This window comes from Mustela erminea, chromosome 15, assembly GCF_009829155.1.
Source record: "Mustela erminea isolate mMusErm1 chromosome 15, mMusErm1.Pri, whole genome shotgun sequence".
NCBI classification, from domain to species: domain Eukaryota; kingdom Metazoa; phylum Chordata; class Mammalia; order Carnivora; family Mustelidae; genus Mustela; species Mustela erminea.
Window position 1 is genome coordinate 72,929,819 of NC_045628.1, and position 14,722 is coordinate 72,944,540.

The 14,722-nt window shown below is 41.7% G+C and overlaps 1 protein-coding gene across 6 annotated transcripts in view; it reads right to left on the reverse strand.

Annotated features, from left to right (window-relative positions):
• FRY (FRY microtubule binding protein) overlaps positions 1-14,722 on the reverse strand; it is a 335,554-nt gene that overhangs the window by 242,821 nt on the left and 78,011 nt on the right. The window contains exon 1 of one of the 6 annotated variants that reach the window (XM_032314835.1): positions 13,904-13,998. The exons of 4 other annotated variants lie outside the window; for them this stretch is intronic. In XM_032314835.1, coding sequence (XP_032170726.1) covers positions 13,904-13,973 — 70 coding nt within the window. In that variant the 5' untranslated portion in view covers positions 13,974-13,998. Of the gene's footprint in view, positions 1-13,903; positions 13,999-14,722 lie in introns of those variants that run through there. One more of the 6 variants, XM_032314838.1, reaches the window with a different exon arrangement.

The following is a 14,722-nucleotide window of genomic DNA, read 5'->3' on the forward strand; positions in this document are numbered from 1 at the left end:
GGGGGTTGATTACTGGATATATTTTATTGTAATTATCGATTTATGTTGGTCTCTTTCTCTAGACAGTCTTCTCTTTAAGAGTGGGAACTTGGCTCATGTTCAGCTAAAAGTCATCTCAGGGTACTAGAATTCAAAAAAATTTTTTTTTCTGTTGTCTACACAAACTGTGTCCCAAGGCTGCAAGCAGTAGGTCAATCAGAGTGGCAAAAGATGCATTCTTCCTATTCTCGGGAAGAAGGATATATTGGAGAAATTCCCCTAGCAACTTGAATCACAGTTGCAAGCTTGTACTGAAGGCTGAGAATAAGTGAGCACCTGCCTCCTGCAGACATGCTGGGGGTAATGAGCACAGGAGGGAGTTGGGAATGGCTCCTGCTGGGCAGCCAATAAGAACAGAGATTCTAGAGCCAGAAGTAAATTTGAATCTAGGTGCTAGCACCTACTGACCCACTTGCCCTGGGGAAGTCATTCACTCATTCATTCACTCATTTTTCACCTATACGGTGGTATTTGTTTCAGTAGGATCTGATGAAGTTTAAATGAGATAGTGCTCAGAACAGAGGGTGAAACTCAGTAGTCCTTCATAAATGCTAGCTATTCTTATTAGACCATTCCAAGACTTAGCTGAAGGGTGCTGTGGATAGGCAATAAAGTGAGTCAATAAAACTCTTTCAGGTTAATAGCCAAATCTAAATAATAAGACTGAAATCTAAACCTCACCAGAAAATACTGATATTTCTACATAAATGGAAATACTCGAAAACAGGAAAATATTTTGGTCATTTTTTTGTAATGACAAAGTTAAGGATATTTTATCTATTGCTGTTAGATGGCATTCAGATGAATTAATACTGTATTTGCTCATTTTAATCTAATGACAGATTTCAATAAACCTAATATATTCCTGTTTTCTTTCTCTTTCAACAGAGAATTGGCTACAATCTTGAAGGGCTCAAGTTTCTGATCTAGTAATATTCTTTCTTATAATTTGCTTAAAAGAAAACAAAAATAGACTCAATTTCTTATTGAATGGGCATAAGAAAAACACCAGGGAATGCTCCTTTTTTTTTTTTCTTGAAACTAGAGGAAGTGAGATACAGTATTATTTGAGAACTTTGTCACTGCTTTTTGACAAATACCACTCTGATACCTTAGTAGGAAATACATGTCAATATCCTTCTGCTCCTATCTGAGTTTAATCAGTTTCACCTACTATTAATCAATCTCTTGATCTTGCAAAGAATGATGAGAGGTAGCAGAGTTTAGTTTTTACCCTAGACTCTAGGTCTGATTTCTGGCTCTGTCACTTACAAGTGGTATGTGTAAAATAGGGTCATGGTGAGGATTAGAGGAAATGATGCATGTAAAGCAGGTAATACAGCACTTTACACTTCGCAAGGGCTTATAAATATCAGCTGTTATTACTGTGCTTAATGCAAGGCTACATAACGAAAGTGGGGAGTTATTAATAGTCATCTACCATTGTATCGATTATATTTTACGGCAGTTTCTATTGTTGACTACCCTTCTGCCTTGGTAAGAATCTCTGTTTTGTTCAAGTAGCAGGTAGCAGTCTCTTGTCCTACAGAAAGTGGACCCATTCCAGCCTGATGCATCATGGTTTGTCTAAACCAATGTGGTAATTCCATTCAACTTTGCCAGGACTGGCATATCACCCAATTCCAATTAGGAAAGCAAGAGGAAGTTTGCTGGTGTCTTTGGCAAAATTTTTTCCTCATCAGAAGAAAGACCTAACCTGAACTCTCTCCCATCCTGACTTTTAAGTAAAGCAAAAGGTTTGGAACCGAGGTTACCATCTGTGATCACGCAGTGACAAGTCTGAAGGTTGGATGGTCTGTGTCCTTGAGCTTCTAAATCCACCTGGAACCTATGATCCCCAGACTGTATGTTAGGTAAGCAAATTAATTAAGTCTTTATTCTTTCAGCCATCATGAAGTTATTCTAGTATTTATGGAAAAGCCTCATAAAATGACACACATTTTCAATTACTAGATGGCAAGAGAAAGTTCTAGGTAAGAACCATACTGTTCTACCTATGAAGAACAGGCCTGTTACTGAACTGTGATTACTGAGAAGAGGGATTTAGGTTTTAGAATGAAAGTCACTGATTAGAATCCTATTCAATCATTTTTTTTTTTATTTCCAGCATAACAGTATTCATTATTTTTGCACCACACCCCGTGCTCCATGCAATCCGTGCCCTCTATAATACCCACCACCTGGTACCCCAACCTCCCACCCCCCGTCCCTTCAAAACCCTCAGATTGTTTTTCAGAGTCCATAGTCTCTCATGGTTCACCTCCCCTTCCAATTTCCCCCAACTCCCTTCTCCACTCTAAGTCCCCATGTCCTCCATGCTATTTGTTATGCTCCACAAATAAGTGAAACCATATGATAATTGACTCTCTCTGCTTGACTTATTTCACTCAGCATAATCTCTTCCAGTCCCGTCCATGTTGCTACAAAAGTTGGGTATTCATCCTTTCTGATGGAGGCATAATACTCTATCCCCAGGTGTACAGGTCTGTGAATCGCCAGGTTTACACACTTCACAGCACTCACCAAAGCACATACCCTCCCCAATGTCCATAATCCCACCCCCTTCTCCCAAACCCCCTCCCCCCAGCAACCCTCAGCTTGTTTTGTGAGGAAGTGGTGATGCAACATGGGGGCTTAAGTGGGTAGGAGAAGAATAAATGAAACAAGATGGGATTGGGAGGGAGACAAACCATAAGTGACTTTCAATCATTTCTAATTTATATTTCTTTTCTTTTTTAAGTGGAACAGTTGGCTGATTTGAATTTCAACTCCTTTGCCCCTCTAGGAAAATGGCGATAAGCACTGAAGTAGCTAACAAAATGGCTAATAAGAGAAAGAAAAGAAGCTAAGTTAACATTAAAACAGATTTTTGGATCTTTAAAATGTGATAGAACTTTAGAGAGAGAATTTTTAGAGAGAATGAGAATGAGTTCTTAATCATAATTTTGACTGCTCTTAAAGCTCAAGCATTTAACATTGTTAATTTTTTTTTTCTTTTCAGTTGAAAATGAGCCAAGTTTTCAAACACCTTCAAAATTGATATCTCAATCGGCAGAAGCTAGGATAAGCTTTCCCATAATAATAATAATAGGAATAAGAATAATGATAAGGACTGGGGGTTTGTTAGGAAATAGAACACAAAAATCAGCAAGGAATACTACAATTTGTTCTTACTTTCCTATTTTCTTGCAATTGTATTAGGTCAAATAAAATAGAGAAGGGGTTGTTCTGCACTCTCAGTCTGGAAGAGAAGATGAGATCAGGACTCAGGGCCACCATCAACCCCTGAGGGAAGTAAAACAAAACACCCAGCGTGGCGCTGCACAGGGCTTAGCGTCTCTCCAAACTCCCAAAGGAAGCTAAACTACTCATTAGAAAAGTAGATCTTTACTTCTGGGATGCTGAAATAGTACAAGTATACTATAGCTAAGACCACGGTGTCAGTCAATACTAAGGTTTCATTTTTAGGGGAGATTTATTTATTTATTTATTTATTTATTAAAGATTTTATTTATTTATTTGACAGACAGATATCACAAGCAGGCAGAGAGGCAGGCAGAGAGAGAGAGGAAGGGAAGCAGGCCCCCTGCTGAGCAGAGAGCCTGATGTGGGGCTCGATCCCAGGACCCTGGGATCACGACCCGAGCCGAAGGCAGAGGCTCTAACCCACTGAGCCACCCAGGTGCCCCTAGGGGAGATTCATTTAAAATGTGGTTTTCAAAAGCTGAAAATTGAGAAGCTGAGTTCCATTTTTTTTTAAGAAAAACCACCATTTGTCCTCCCCATAGTGTTCGAACTTGTAAATTTTAAACTAACTGCTTATAATTTGCGAAAGTCATAGGCAATCTATTCCTTTAAGGCAATGTTTTCAGTTGTATAATTCTTTAAAGCTGTCATGAGAGAGTTCTACCTAGTCCCAGGCATGAAGTACAAGTAGATGGTGTAACAAACCAAACAGTGTTTCAGACACATTTTTAAATACTATCTTGCATCCTTATGACCTTCTTTATTTCAACAAGGCTTAACTTGAAACACAATATCTACTAAAACCTAGGAGAGTATCCTTTGAATGTATGATCATATGCTATAAAGCTTCCAGAATACTGACAATTTCTACAAGCACCATATCTCACCATGCAGAAAGACATGCATGTCTCTTGATCAAGAATGCCAGCACTTCAAATGGGAGACAACCCTGTTCAAATTCACTGAGTTGGATACACAGTCACTACTGTTTAAAAAAAAAAAATACAATAGAAAGAACCCGATAGGCTGTGCAGTGTGACACCTATTTATTATTCAGAATACTTAAAAGCTGACTAGTCCAAGAAACTGATCAAGCTTAGAAAGCCAGAGATCCAGTCTCTACTTATCAGTCAAGTTCAATAGCGTACAACTCAACGTCCTCCAGTTCAGCTTTAATGGCATAAGGGAAATAGCTGACACATATTATGATGTTTACACAAACCTCATTTTTCCGTGGAGGTATTCAAAACCCTTCACATTAAACAGGTAGTGACAAGGTGTCACATTTGCTCCTTTCACCTAAGGAAGCAGGGACAGGAGGCAATCAAGGTCACACACAGAAAAATAACAGAAAAACAGGGAAGAAAAACTTAATCTCGTGTTTAAACAATTGAAGTATGTTTTTGAGTTGACTCTTATGTGACACACCATTTTCTTGATTTGCCAGATCCTTCCTACATAAATATAACATTCGAATGGAATTTTACTAAAGTTTCTCCCTAGTTAATCTAATACCCTATCCTTTTCATGGCTGCCAAAATACATATTTACCTGTTTAAGTCTAAACTCAAAGAAGTCAGCCTACTGTCTCTTAAGCTCAGGCAAAAAATTTTAATGGAAATTTAATTGTATATTTCCATAATGTTGTGCTTGTGGCATTAGCTGAGAATTCTGGAAATTTCAATGCTGTCTTCCACAGCTAAACTACTTTGCACTTTGCAATTGATTAAGAACAGCGGAGGCAGTCAGAGTTGTATATCAAATTAGAGTTGATAAAAGCTCTTAAAATAGATTTGAATGCCTTCTTGAAAAAGATTTCAACTCCCTTAAATTGACATGACAACAAATTCTTACAGCAGCATAAAAAGTATTAACTGAAATGTTATGGCTTTGGCTTAAATTTCCATCTGCAGCTCATCAAGTTACTATACAGTAGAAAGGATTTTAACCAAAATCAGACTCATTATAGAGTCTGATATGCTGGCAGAATATAAACTTTCACTGTTTAGCAGCTGGAGTTCTGGGTGACTAATATTTAAATGCTTGTGCTTGTATGTTCTGTAAGAAAGAAGAAAAGTGTTTTAACAATATAGGTAAGGGGTAGGATCGAGAACCTTACAGAAATATAGAACTCTCTCTCATACACATCATACCCTTTAATCTCAATGTTCTGAAGAGTGACAGGACCACTCAAATGAAGAATGACTGGCTTTAAATTAGTCCCTGGTCAAAATTCTGATAAACCTGGTGAGTCTTCTTCACAGTTTTTTAATGTAAGAATGTCTATCTGAAATTCTTGCTACCCCGATACTGACATTCAACCAAGTGTCTCAGAGTAAATAATTTACCCTCCCTCTTCTCTTTCAGGTATCCTGCTAGGGGGAATGTTCTTAGAGGAATTTGCTTGCAAGCACCAGGTTTCCAACAGTTGTCTGACGCCATGAAAGTATAAATCCATCAAGTTAAATTCAACAGAATCTACTGAACACAGTCTCCCAAATAAAATTTTCTATGGCATACGCTGTCACTGAAATATCATTGGATCCTTTCCCTGGGATTCTTATGCATTATTATTTCTAACTTCCAAGGAAGGAGGAAGCTCTAAGATCCCTGATGGCAGGATCCAGGTCTGATTCAGACACCCAGAGCAGTGGGTCTGGTGCATGGTGCTCAAAAGGAAATCCTGAATAACGTTTCTCTTGTTTTTCCGACACTGCGGAGTCACAAAGTATTCTGATGCAACAACTGGGAAAAAACTGACGCTAAGATAGTAAGTTTTTGAGTATAATCCAGTATCGAAAAGTAAGTAAAGATGTTCTTATAGAAAAAGCTAATTCTATTGCTCCTTCAAGTCTGACAGACACTTTCCAACTCAAAGAAGAGAACATTTTCTTACTCCTGTAGCCAACGGTTCTACAATGGAGAGATATTTCAATGAATATGATGAAAGGAATCTATCAAATGGCAGTGGTCAGCAAGGAAAAAGATGAGATAAAGCTGTGTACTTTGTTTTTCACAAATGCCATTCACCTTTCAAGAAGTGGTTGCCTGCTAAGTCTTTTTCACTGGGTTGTATGCAAATGTGTGATTCTCAGAAGGCATCACAGTGTAGAAAATCAGACATGTTTGAGTGTTTTAAAAAAATCACTAAGAGGGGTGCCTGGGTGGCTCAGTGGGTTAAGCCGCTGCCTTTGGCTCTGGTCATGATCTCAGGGTCCTGGGATCGAGTCCCGCATCAGGCTCTCTGCTCAGCAGGGAGCCTGCTTCCCTCTCTCTCTCTCTCTCTCTGCCTGCCTCTCTGTCTACTTGTGATCTCTCTCTGTCAAATAAATAAATAAAATCTTTAAAAAAAATCACTAAGAAATGGTGGGTACAGATACATCCAGAAAATCGTGACATGGATGTCTTTTATTTTTTTATGTTTTTCATTTATTTTTTAATTTGATTAACATATAATACATATGTTTTTTAAATGGGCTTACCTTTGTGTATCTGAAGTAATAGATGCCAAGACATACTTCATTTTTTTTTTAATAAGTCCTATTCAAAGGTAAAGACCTGGGCTAAAATCATTATTTGTCCATTTGAATCTGATCTGAAAGCTCGCAAAATATACCTACTTGATGCCATCGGGGTGTCTCATTGCTCAGAAGCTCAATTCAGGCGTGGGGTGAATTAAGCCTTATCACCCTAAACCAGGAACATTTAGGAAGAAGCTAGTTTATTCATAATCAATGCATCCCATTCATCAAATGAGGTAATGTTTTTAAAGGTGCTGAGCAGACCACAAGGCACTAAATAAATTTAAGATTTAGTACCAGCAGAGAACCTGCACAAAAGCTTGTGTGTGGGGCAGAGAAGCCACGGAACAGCCCCAACTCAGGAAAATGTCATTTCTCAGCCCAAACTCACATTTGAGTCCAATCATTTTGAATATCACATGAAGCTTAGAAATGTAGAAGTTACTAAGAAGAAGATCAGGACATATGTAACCCATTCAATTCCTTGAGCTGTACCCAGAAGTGAACTAATGAGTCATAGGTATTAAGATGTTTTGAAACAGATGTCTTTTAAATAAAGAGAATATTTCATGTTGTATCATCTAAGTGAGCCGTTGAAACATCTGAGTGCTGGGAACTTTCTCAAATATCCTGGGCTGTTCCCAGATTGTAAAATTATCTAGGTCCTCTCTCCTCCTTGCCTACCGCTGTTTCTCGGTCTATTTTAGCTCTATGGGCACCTTTACTTAGCAGCATGCAAAAGTAGCAGAGAAGCTGAAATCAAATCATTTTGTGCTGCGTCCTTATAGCATGTTTTGTGGTGGACAAAACTGGTGCTATCAGGGAAAATGAGATCTCTGAGTTACAGATTTCCATTAGTCCTGGAGATAGTCTCCCTGTTCTCACTGCTAAAGATGAGTAGGAGTTTGCTACCATTTCCTAAACAGAAATACAACCCATCAGCGAAACTTCAGCATAGTATGCAAATGACTCTTCAGAAAGAATTAAAGCTTATTAGTACCTTTTTATTTACTAGAGTCATTTAAATTATGTATTTATATATACTGTTAAAAAGCAGGAAAAAAAATCGACATGAAACACTCCTAACAAAAGAAGTGTAGCATTTTTACTATAATCTTGTTTGCGTGTGTTGTATGTTCAATCAAATGACCATAGTGAACAAACTGCGTTATTTGTAATAATAACAGTGAAGATGTTACTTAGGTCTCTCAAATAGGCCTGTGCTAAGGAGACGGTGCTCTCCAGCACTGGTTCTTAGGGCGAAGTGGGCAGAGGGAGGAAGATTATGAATAAAGTAGCTTCCTCTTCATGTTCCTGGTTTAGGATGATAAGGCTTAATTCCCCCAAAGTTGAGCTTCTGAGCTCTGAGATACCGAGAAGGCGTCAAATAGGTATATTCCACGAGGTTTCAGATCAGCTTCCAATGAATAATGATTTTATTTTTTTAATTTGTTTTAATATTTTACTTATTTGACAGACAGAGCTCACAAGTAGGCAGACAGGCAGTCAGAGAGAGGGGAGGGGGTAAAGCAGGCTTCCCGCTGAGCAGAGAGCCCGATGTGGGGCTCGATCCCAGGACCCTGGGATCATGACCTGAGCCGAAGGCAGAGGCTTTAACCCACTGAGCCACCCGGCCCCTCTAAGTAATGATTTTAGTCCAGGATCTTTCCCTGGACTAAAAGGGACTACAGGACTAAAAAAGACTACAAGCCTCTGAATAGAGAGAGAAAGTGAGAGAGAGAGAAAGAGAGAGAGCACACTCACACACGCCCAAGCCTCAAGGGAGAGGGAGGCAGGGGGCTAAAGACTGGCAGTGGCATTGGCCAACAAGAATGAAAGTACCTATAATGCACTAAGATTCCCTAATGTTCTTGACCCTTTGGTCATTCTATGGGTTATTTTTAAAAATGTGATTATCAAGTGGATTCAGGGAAAGGTTTATGGTGCTTACTAGCATCCTCTCAGCAAAGCATTTTCCCAACACATTTTATTTTTCATCTGTCAAGTGTGGATCATAACGTCCCCTTGCAGGGTTATTGGAAAGAGGGAAGATAATAAACACCATGGTCATATGGCCTCCTTTGCTCAGGGCAGTCCCAGTATAATTATTAACTTTCACTCTCAAAAGTGTCCCAGTTTGGACAAATAATGATGTGGTTGCACTACATATAAATTACTAAGTGTAACATCTGACAGGCAGTGGGCCCTCGGTCAGTGTGACAGTCACTGTTATTCTAAAATTGTTCAAGCACATTAACAATGACAAAAAAACAACACACCAAACAAACACACCAACGCCCTCCCCCTTGTTATTTATCTTCATCACAAACCCAGAAGCAGGCTCTTTCTACCCAGAGTAGATGTTGATTTGGGGTTTCGTTTCTCATTAGGACTATAAACTACTTGAGCAGAAGTGACCACGACCTGAGGGAGTGCACAGCCGGTCAGACATCTGAGTGACAAGAACATGGGAGTGACTCCCCGCTGAGTGCCTGGAAGGTGCTGGGAGCTTCCTAGGGTTTCAGGGCCCTGAGGGAAGCTCATTTGCTCTGCAGCTGTACCGCTCTGCTGGATTCAGGCAACTTGATCACCTTTAGTTTTCTACTTTTTCACCTCAGCTCCACAAAGGGTTACAGCTAACACCTTGAGGTTTCTCTTAAGCCTTTCCTGTAGGGTCTTTGAGGTACACTGAGGACATAAACAGGAGTCAGTATGTCCTGCTCTGCAGCAGTCAGTGGTGTGCCTCATCCCCATGTGCATGTGATCTCTCTGTCCCAACTTAACCCGACACTAGTCACTAACCGGCATTTGTTTCTTTCTTCCTCTCTTTCAAGATTTTATTTCTTTGAGAGGGAACAAAAGAAAGATCACAGAGGGAGAGAGAGAAGCTGACTTCCCACTGAGCAGTGAGCCCAACAACAACTCGGGGCTCAAACCCAGGATCTCTGAGATCACGACCGGAGCCAAAGGCAGATGCTTAAGGGGCTGAGCCACCCAGGTGCCCGCACTAAACAGTATTTCTATGTTGGACAGAAATAATGTCCTTCATCGCCATCATTTAGCTCACTACGATATATCTGAAAAATGTCACAACCAATTCTCCCAAGTGATGTAAGTTTTTCTAGAATATTACACATTTCAGAATGCACAGCAGCCCTTCCAAAACAGTTAAAAGGCTTGCTCGTTTCCCCAGACCAGTTTATTTGTCAACGGAGTTCTTGTTACCCCAAAGAGTTAACAAGCTTTCAAAAGTTCCCCTCGGTGGGGTGGCAAGATTTGACAAATATTTTAAGAAAGATGCAAACTGCCCTAGAAAGATCAAGACTTTGAAGAAGTTTGGAATGCCGCTTTGTTCACTGGGTCCTAGGTTTGTTTGCACACCAGGGAGTAGACAGAAACACAAGGAAGACCAGGGGAAGGTTTCAGATGGGTGAGAGAGCCCACACACTTCGCTCTATACTTCAAGAAAAAGCATGCCTTCCTTTCCTCTGAAATAGCTTGGAACTATCTGCTGTCAACTTTGTAGCAAACCTGGAAGGCTAAGAAGACTTCCTGCCACTGAGGACTTTGCCAGGCCATCTCCCCTGCTGCTGGGAGGTATTTACACAGGGGAGGTAGGAATATTCTATAGTAGCTGAGGTAGAAAGGGGGGAATGTTGAAAAGTAAATCTAGAAAGTAAACCTAAGGAAGCAACTATTTTTGGCATATTCACACAGTTCCCTACACCTAGGGGTGTAGCAAGTGTTGACTATTCAAAGAATAATCCACAATTGATGTAAGGAGTCTGACTCCGATTCTAAGTGGGTTTCGAAGCCAGGGGAGTGTTGGAAAACCTCCATGTTATTTTAACATTTATTGAGTGTTTACGATGTGCTAGATATTGTTCTGAGTGCTTTAATTCTCAAAATGCCTCATTTACTCCCGTGAAGTATCCATGCTCTTTGCTTCCATTTCACAGATGAGAAAAATGAAACCGAGAGGCGTTAATGAACTGTCGAAGGCCACACAGGTGCAGGCGACAGAGACCTGAACAAAGCCTATCTGGCGACTTATGTGTTCTAGCTGAGGGCGCACCAGATTAGGGAGCCCGTGTGCGTGCAGGCACGGAGTGAGGCCAGACGAGGGGTGAGCAGATGAAATTCGGCTGGAGCGGAAGAACAATCAGGGAGAGAGGCTGGATGAGGAGCTCAAAGAGGGCCCTGAATGGCAGTCATAGACTCGGGGGTGAGAGAGCTGTGGTGGGGTCTTTGAAATGCTGGCAGAAGCCTCTCAAGAAGCCCGCTCCGTGGCAGGGGGACCTTCAGGAGACCACTGGAGCATTCCAGGTTAAAGAAAGAAAAGCCCGTGGAGGCCATGGCTGGGAACACCAAGGGGAGTAGCTGTGAGAATCACTGAATGGCTGTGGAAAAGTCTGGATATGACTGGGGAAGGAGCCACAGGACTTAATAGCAGGCAAGATACAGGGGACTAATAAGGAAAGCCTCCGCCATGAGGTCTACAAAGGACATTTTATTTCCAGACATCAAGGCCATTTTAATTCCCAACTCCATTAAAATGAAAGGGCAGCCTGACAGAGTGGGCACGCCAGTGAAGAAGGGTGTCAAAATGAACAGTGAATAAAAAGCCAACACATCTCACCAGGCAATGACTGATTTAATTGACTTGTTAATTCTTCAGAGGAGGCAGATACACATGAAATTACATCCTCCCCCCCACCCAGTGTGCCCTTAACAAAAAAAAAGGGTGGGCCTTAACGGACATGCTCATGGAATCATCTCTCTTCTTATTACCACCTTGCAAAGCAGTCAGTCATAGTTACACTTTATTTTATTGTTTTTTAATTGTTGTACTTTTATAACTAAGCATCACTATGTAATTAGGAGCCTGGTTCTCCACTCAGGTATGTGGGCGGGCACCCTGGCCTCTCAAACCTGCTGTTGGCTCACGATGAGCCCCGTGATGCAGCCTCACGGCCGGCCCGGTTACACTGAGTAGGTCAAAGCCCTCAGGCTACTGTTTTCTACTGACAAACTCCTTTCTCTCTTTGCTACTGAAAATATGTAAAACTGAGAGCAAAGCGAGGTCATAAGCAGGTTAGTGTTGCAACAAGCCTAAAGAAGAGTAAGCAAAAAAGTGCATTTCCTCTTCCTCTTTCAAGAAAGGGCTGAAGAGCATTCTGACTTCCAAAGGAACGCAAAAGAGAATCACCAAGTTCATGCTTCCGTAATGAATAAATTAAGAGAGAAGGCAGGTATGGTGTCTCGTTCACCTTTGCAGCCCCCCAGGCTGTAGTAGTAGGGGTTGAATAAATATTTGCTGAATGAATAAAAAGAATTCAAAATTGTGTCCCGGATACTCTCAAAGTAGATAGGAACAGTCATTTTGAACCATTTCCTGATGTGACAGAAAGAGAGAGAGAGATTGTGTGTGTGTGTGTGTGTGTGTGTGTGTATGTGGGGGAGGGATGCGTTAGAAAGGGTGGAGAGAATATACTTTGTCTAGAGTAATTTGAAAATTGACAAGGGGAGAAAGATTTTAAAAGAAATCCCAATGGCCTCAGTATTGTCACACATAATTTTCTATCTAATGAGACAATGACAAAAATTGATAGGAGAAAATCATCTGGCCTTGGTGTACTCAAAATGATGATTCAAAACCACATACTGATGTCAAACTCACAGTAAGTCTTTCCAGTTATTGGAAAACTGCTCCATTAAGAATCTTGTGTGTCAAATCCTTTTCATTAATCAAAGGGTGGGTAGACAAAGGGAGATTCATCCTGGAGTGTGAAGTATTGCACAAATAATGGATCCAAGATAAATGAATTAGGACTACAACAAATAAACAAATTCTATTTGGGTGACAGTAGGACTCCCAAATGGCTTCCCACTTGTCAAAAAACAGCCTCAGACAAGCCCCATAGTGTACACAGTGGTGCAAAATGACCTGGGAAAAAATGGTTTCTTTGGATATCATTTTGAGATTCATATCCCTGAATTCCTTAAGGCTGAATCTACTTTGGCTCTTTTCTTAAAACAATTATGGCAGAGGCTCTCCTGCCCAGGTTCTGTTTACATAAGGACCATCTTGGCCACAGGTCATCTGGGTAGGAGCTAATTAATTGCCAGCTCTTTGAGCACAGGTAGGTTAATTAGCATGCATGTAATACGGCCTCGGAATTTTTCTTGGGAAAATTGTTTTAAATTCCAAACAATAAAGGATCTGTAATACCTGCCGGTCTTTTATCCAGAGCAAGCACAAAGGCTACTGGAGAAATAGAAAAGACTTTGTTTTTAAACTATTCAGAAGACACAAGGCATCACTGATCACCTCAAGGCCTCATTTTAATTGGATTCCAGATCCACGATGCCTTAGAGATAGTCTTTTGGAAATATATTACTGCTAAAATCTGTAAGTAGGTCAGCAATGGAACTTCAGAAGCCATAACATTCTTAGATCCTAATAAACGATCAGGGTCAGAACCTTACTTTGTGTATATTTCAGTAAAGCATGTTGTGGGTTTGGACCACAACACATCAGGATTTTTACAAATCCAAATATTAAGGAGCATTCTGAACATCATCCACATGGACAAGAAAGAGAGAAATAAACCTGTAAATGCCTCTAGATACAAAAGAGATGAATCTTGGGTTTTGGACTATTAAGTACTTTTTTTCTCCAGACAATAGCCTAATAGGAGAATTACGAAGTACTCTGACACCTTCCACACCCCTCCGATTAAAACACACTTCACCAAATACTTAGATAAAGCCTGATTAAATAAACATTAAGGCAGAAAATGCAGCCTAGAATGCCCCATCCTGGGCTCTGCTGGAGTCTGAAGGGCCATCTCACTGGAAGATTTAACCAAACAATATCTACTGTGATTCTCCTGCAGCCTTTGCACTTAAGGAAAGCTAGTTCAGTCTCTGACATTTTGATTTTCACAGCAGACCCAACCAAAAAAAAACTTCCTGGGCTCCCAAGCTTATGCCTCCAGTTGAGATTGGATTTCTCGAACCTTACGCAACAGCCAGCAAACAAACAAACAGAAAAGGTTATTTCTATTACTCACTATTACTCCAGGATTTCAGTAAATATTTGATACTGATCTCAAAGAAGCCGGAATCCTGCTGGCTGGCCATGTCGGCGGTATACAAAGAGGCTCCCGGGACTGGACTGGGAGCCGCTGGAGGAGCAGGTACCGGGCGTGGAGATGTGCCTGTCACAGGTTAGTGATGTAAGCGGGGGTCAGCGGCGTAGAGGGAGGCTCTGCAGGTCTACCTCCGGCATGGGCAGGGAGCCCTCATTTAAAGGACACCGAGGAGCGAGCGGGAGATGCTCGGCCGCTCCTCCTCCTCCTCCTCCTCCTCCTTCTGCTCGGGGTCCAGGACTTGCTTCTTATTTGCTGGGTGCTGATTTGCCTGCAGCCCTCAGAAGGCGGCGGCCGCTGCTTTCATTTCTGGGCTGCCATAACCAGAGCCGGCCGCTGCCGGCCGCCCGCATGCTCTGCTCCAGCCAGGTACGCTCCGAGGAAGTCCCCACCTGAGCTGCGATCCGTTTTTCCCCGGGGAGGGAGCGTTTCTTGGCTGGCCTCCCGTGCAGACCGCTCAGCCCACACAGCTCTCCGCAGGGCTGAGGGATGGGCTGGGAGCGCCGCCCCCTGTCCCTGCCCCTGCCCACGGGCTCAACCTGAGCCGCCCCTCGGCCCCGGACTCAGCGGGAGGAGGGGGAGGAATCTCCCAGCTTCTGGCGCTCCTCACTCCTCAGAAATGCTTCCAGGGAGCAGCCCGCGTGAGCACTGGCTGCTACTTCCCCTTGTGTCTGTCCCTGAAATAATACACAACCGCATCGCGCTGCAGCGGGCGAAGCTAGCTGCACCCCTGGATCTGGC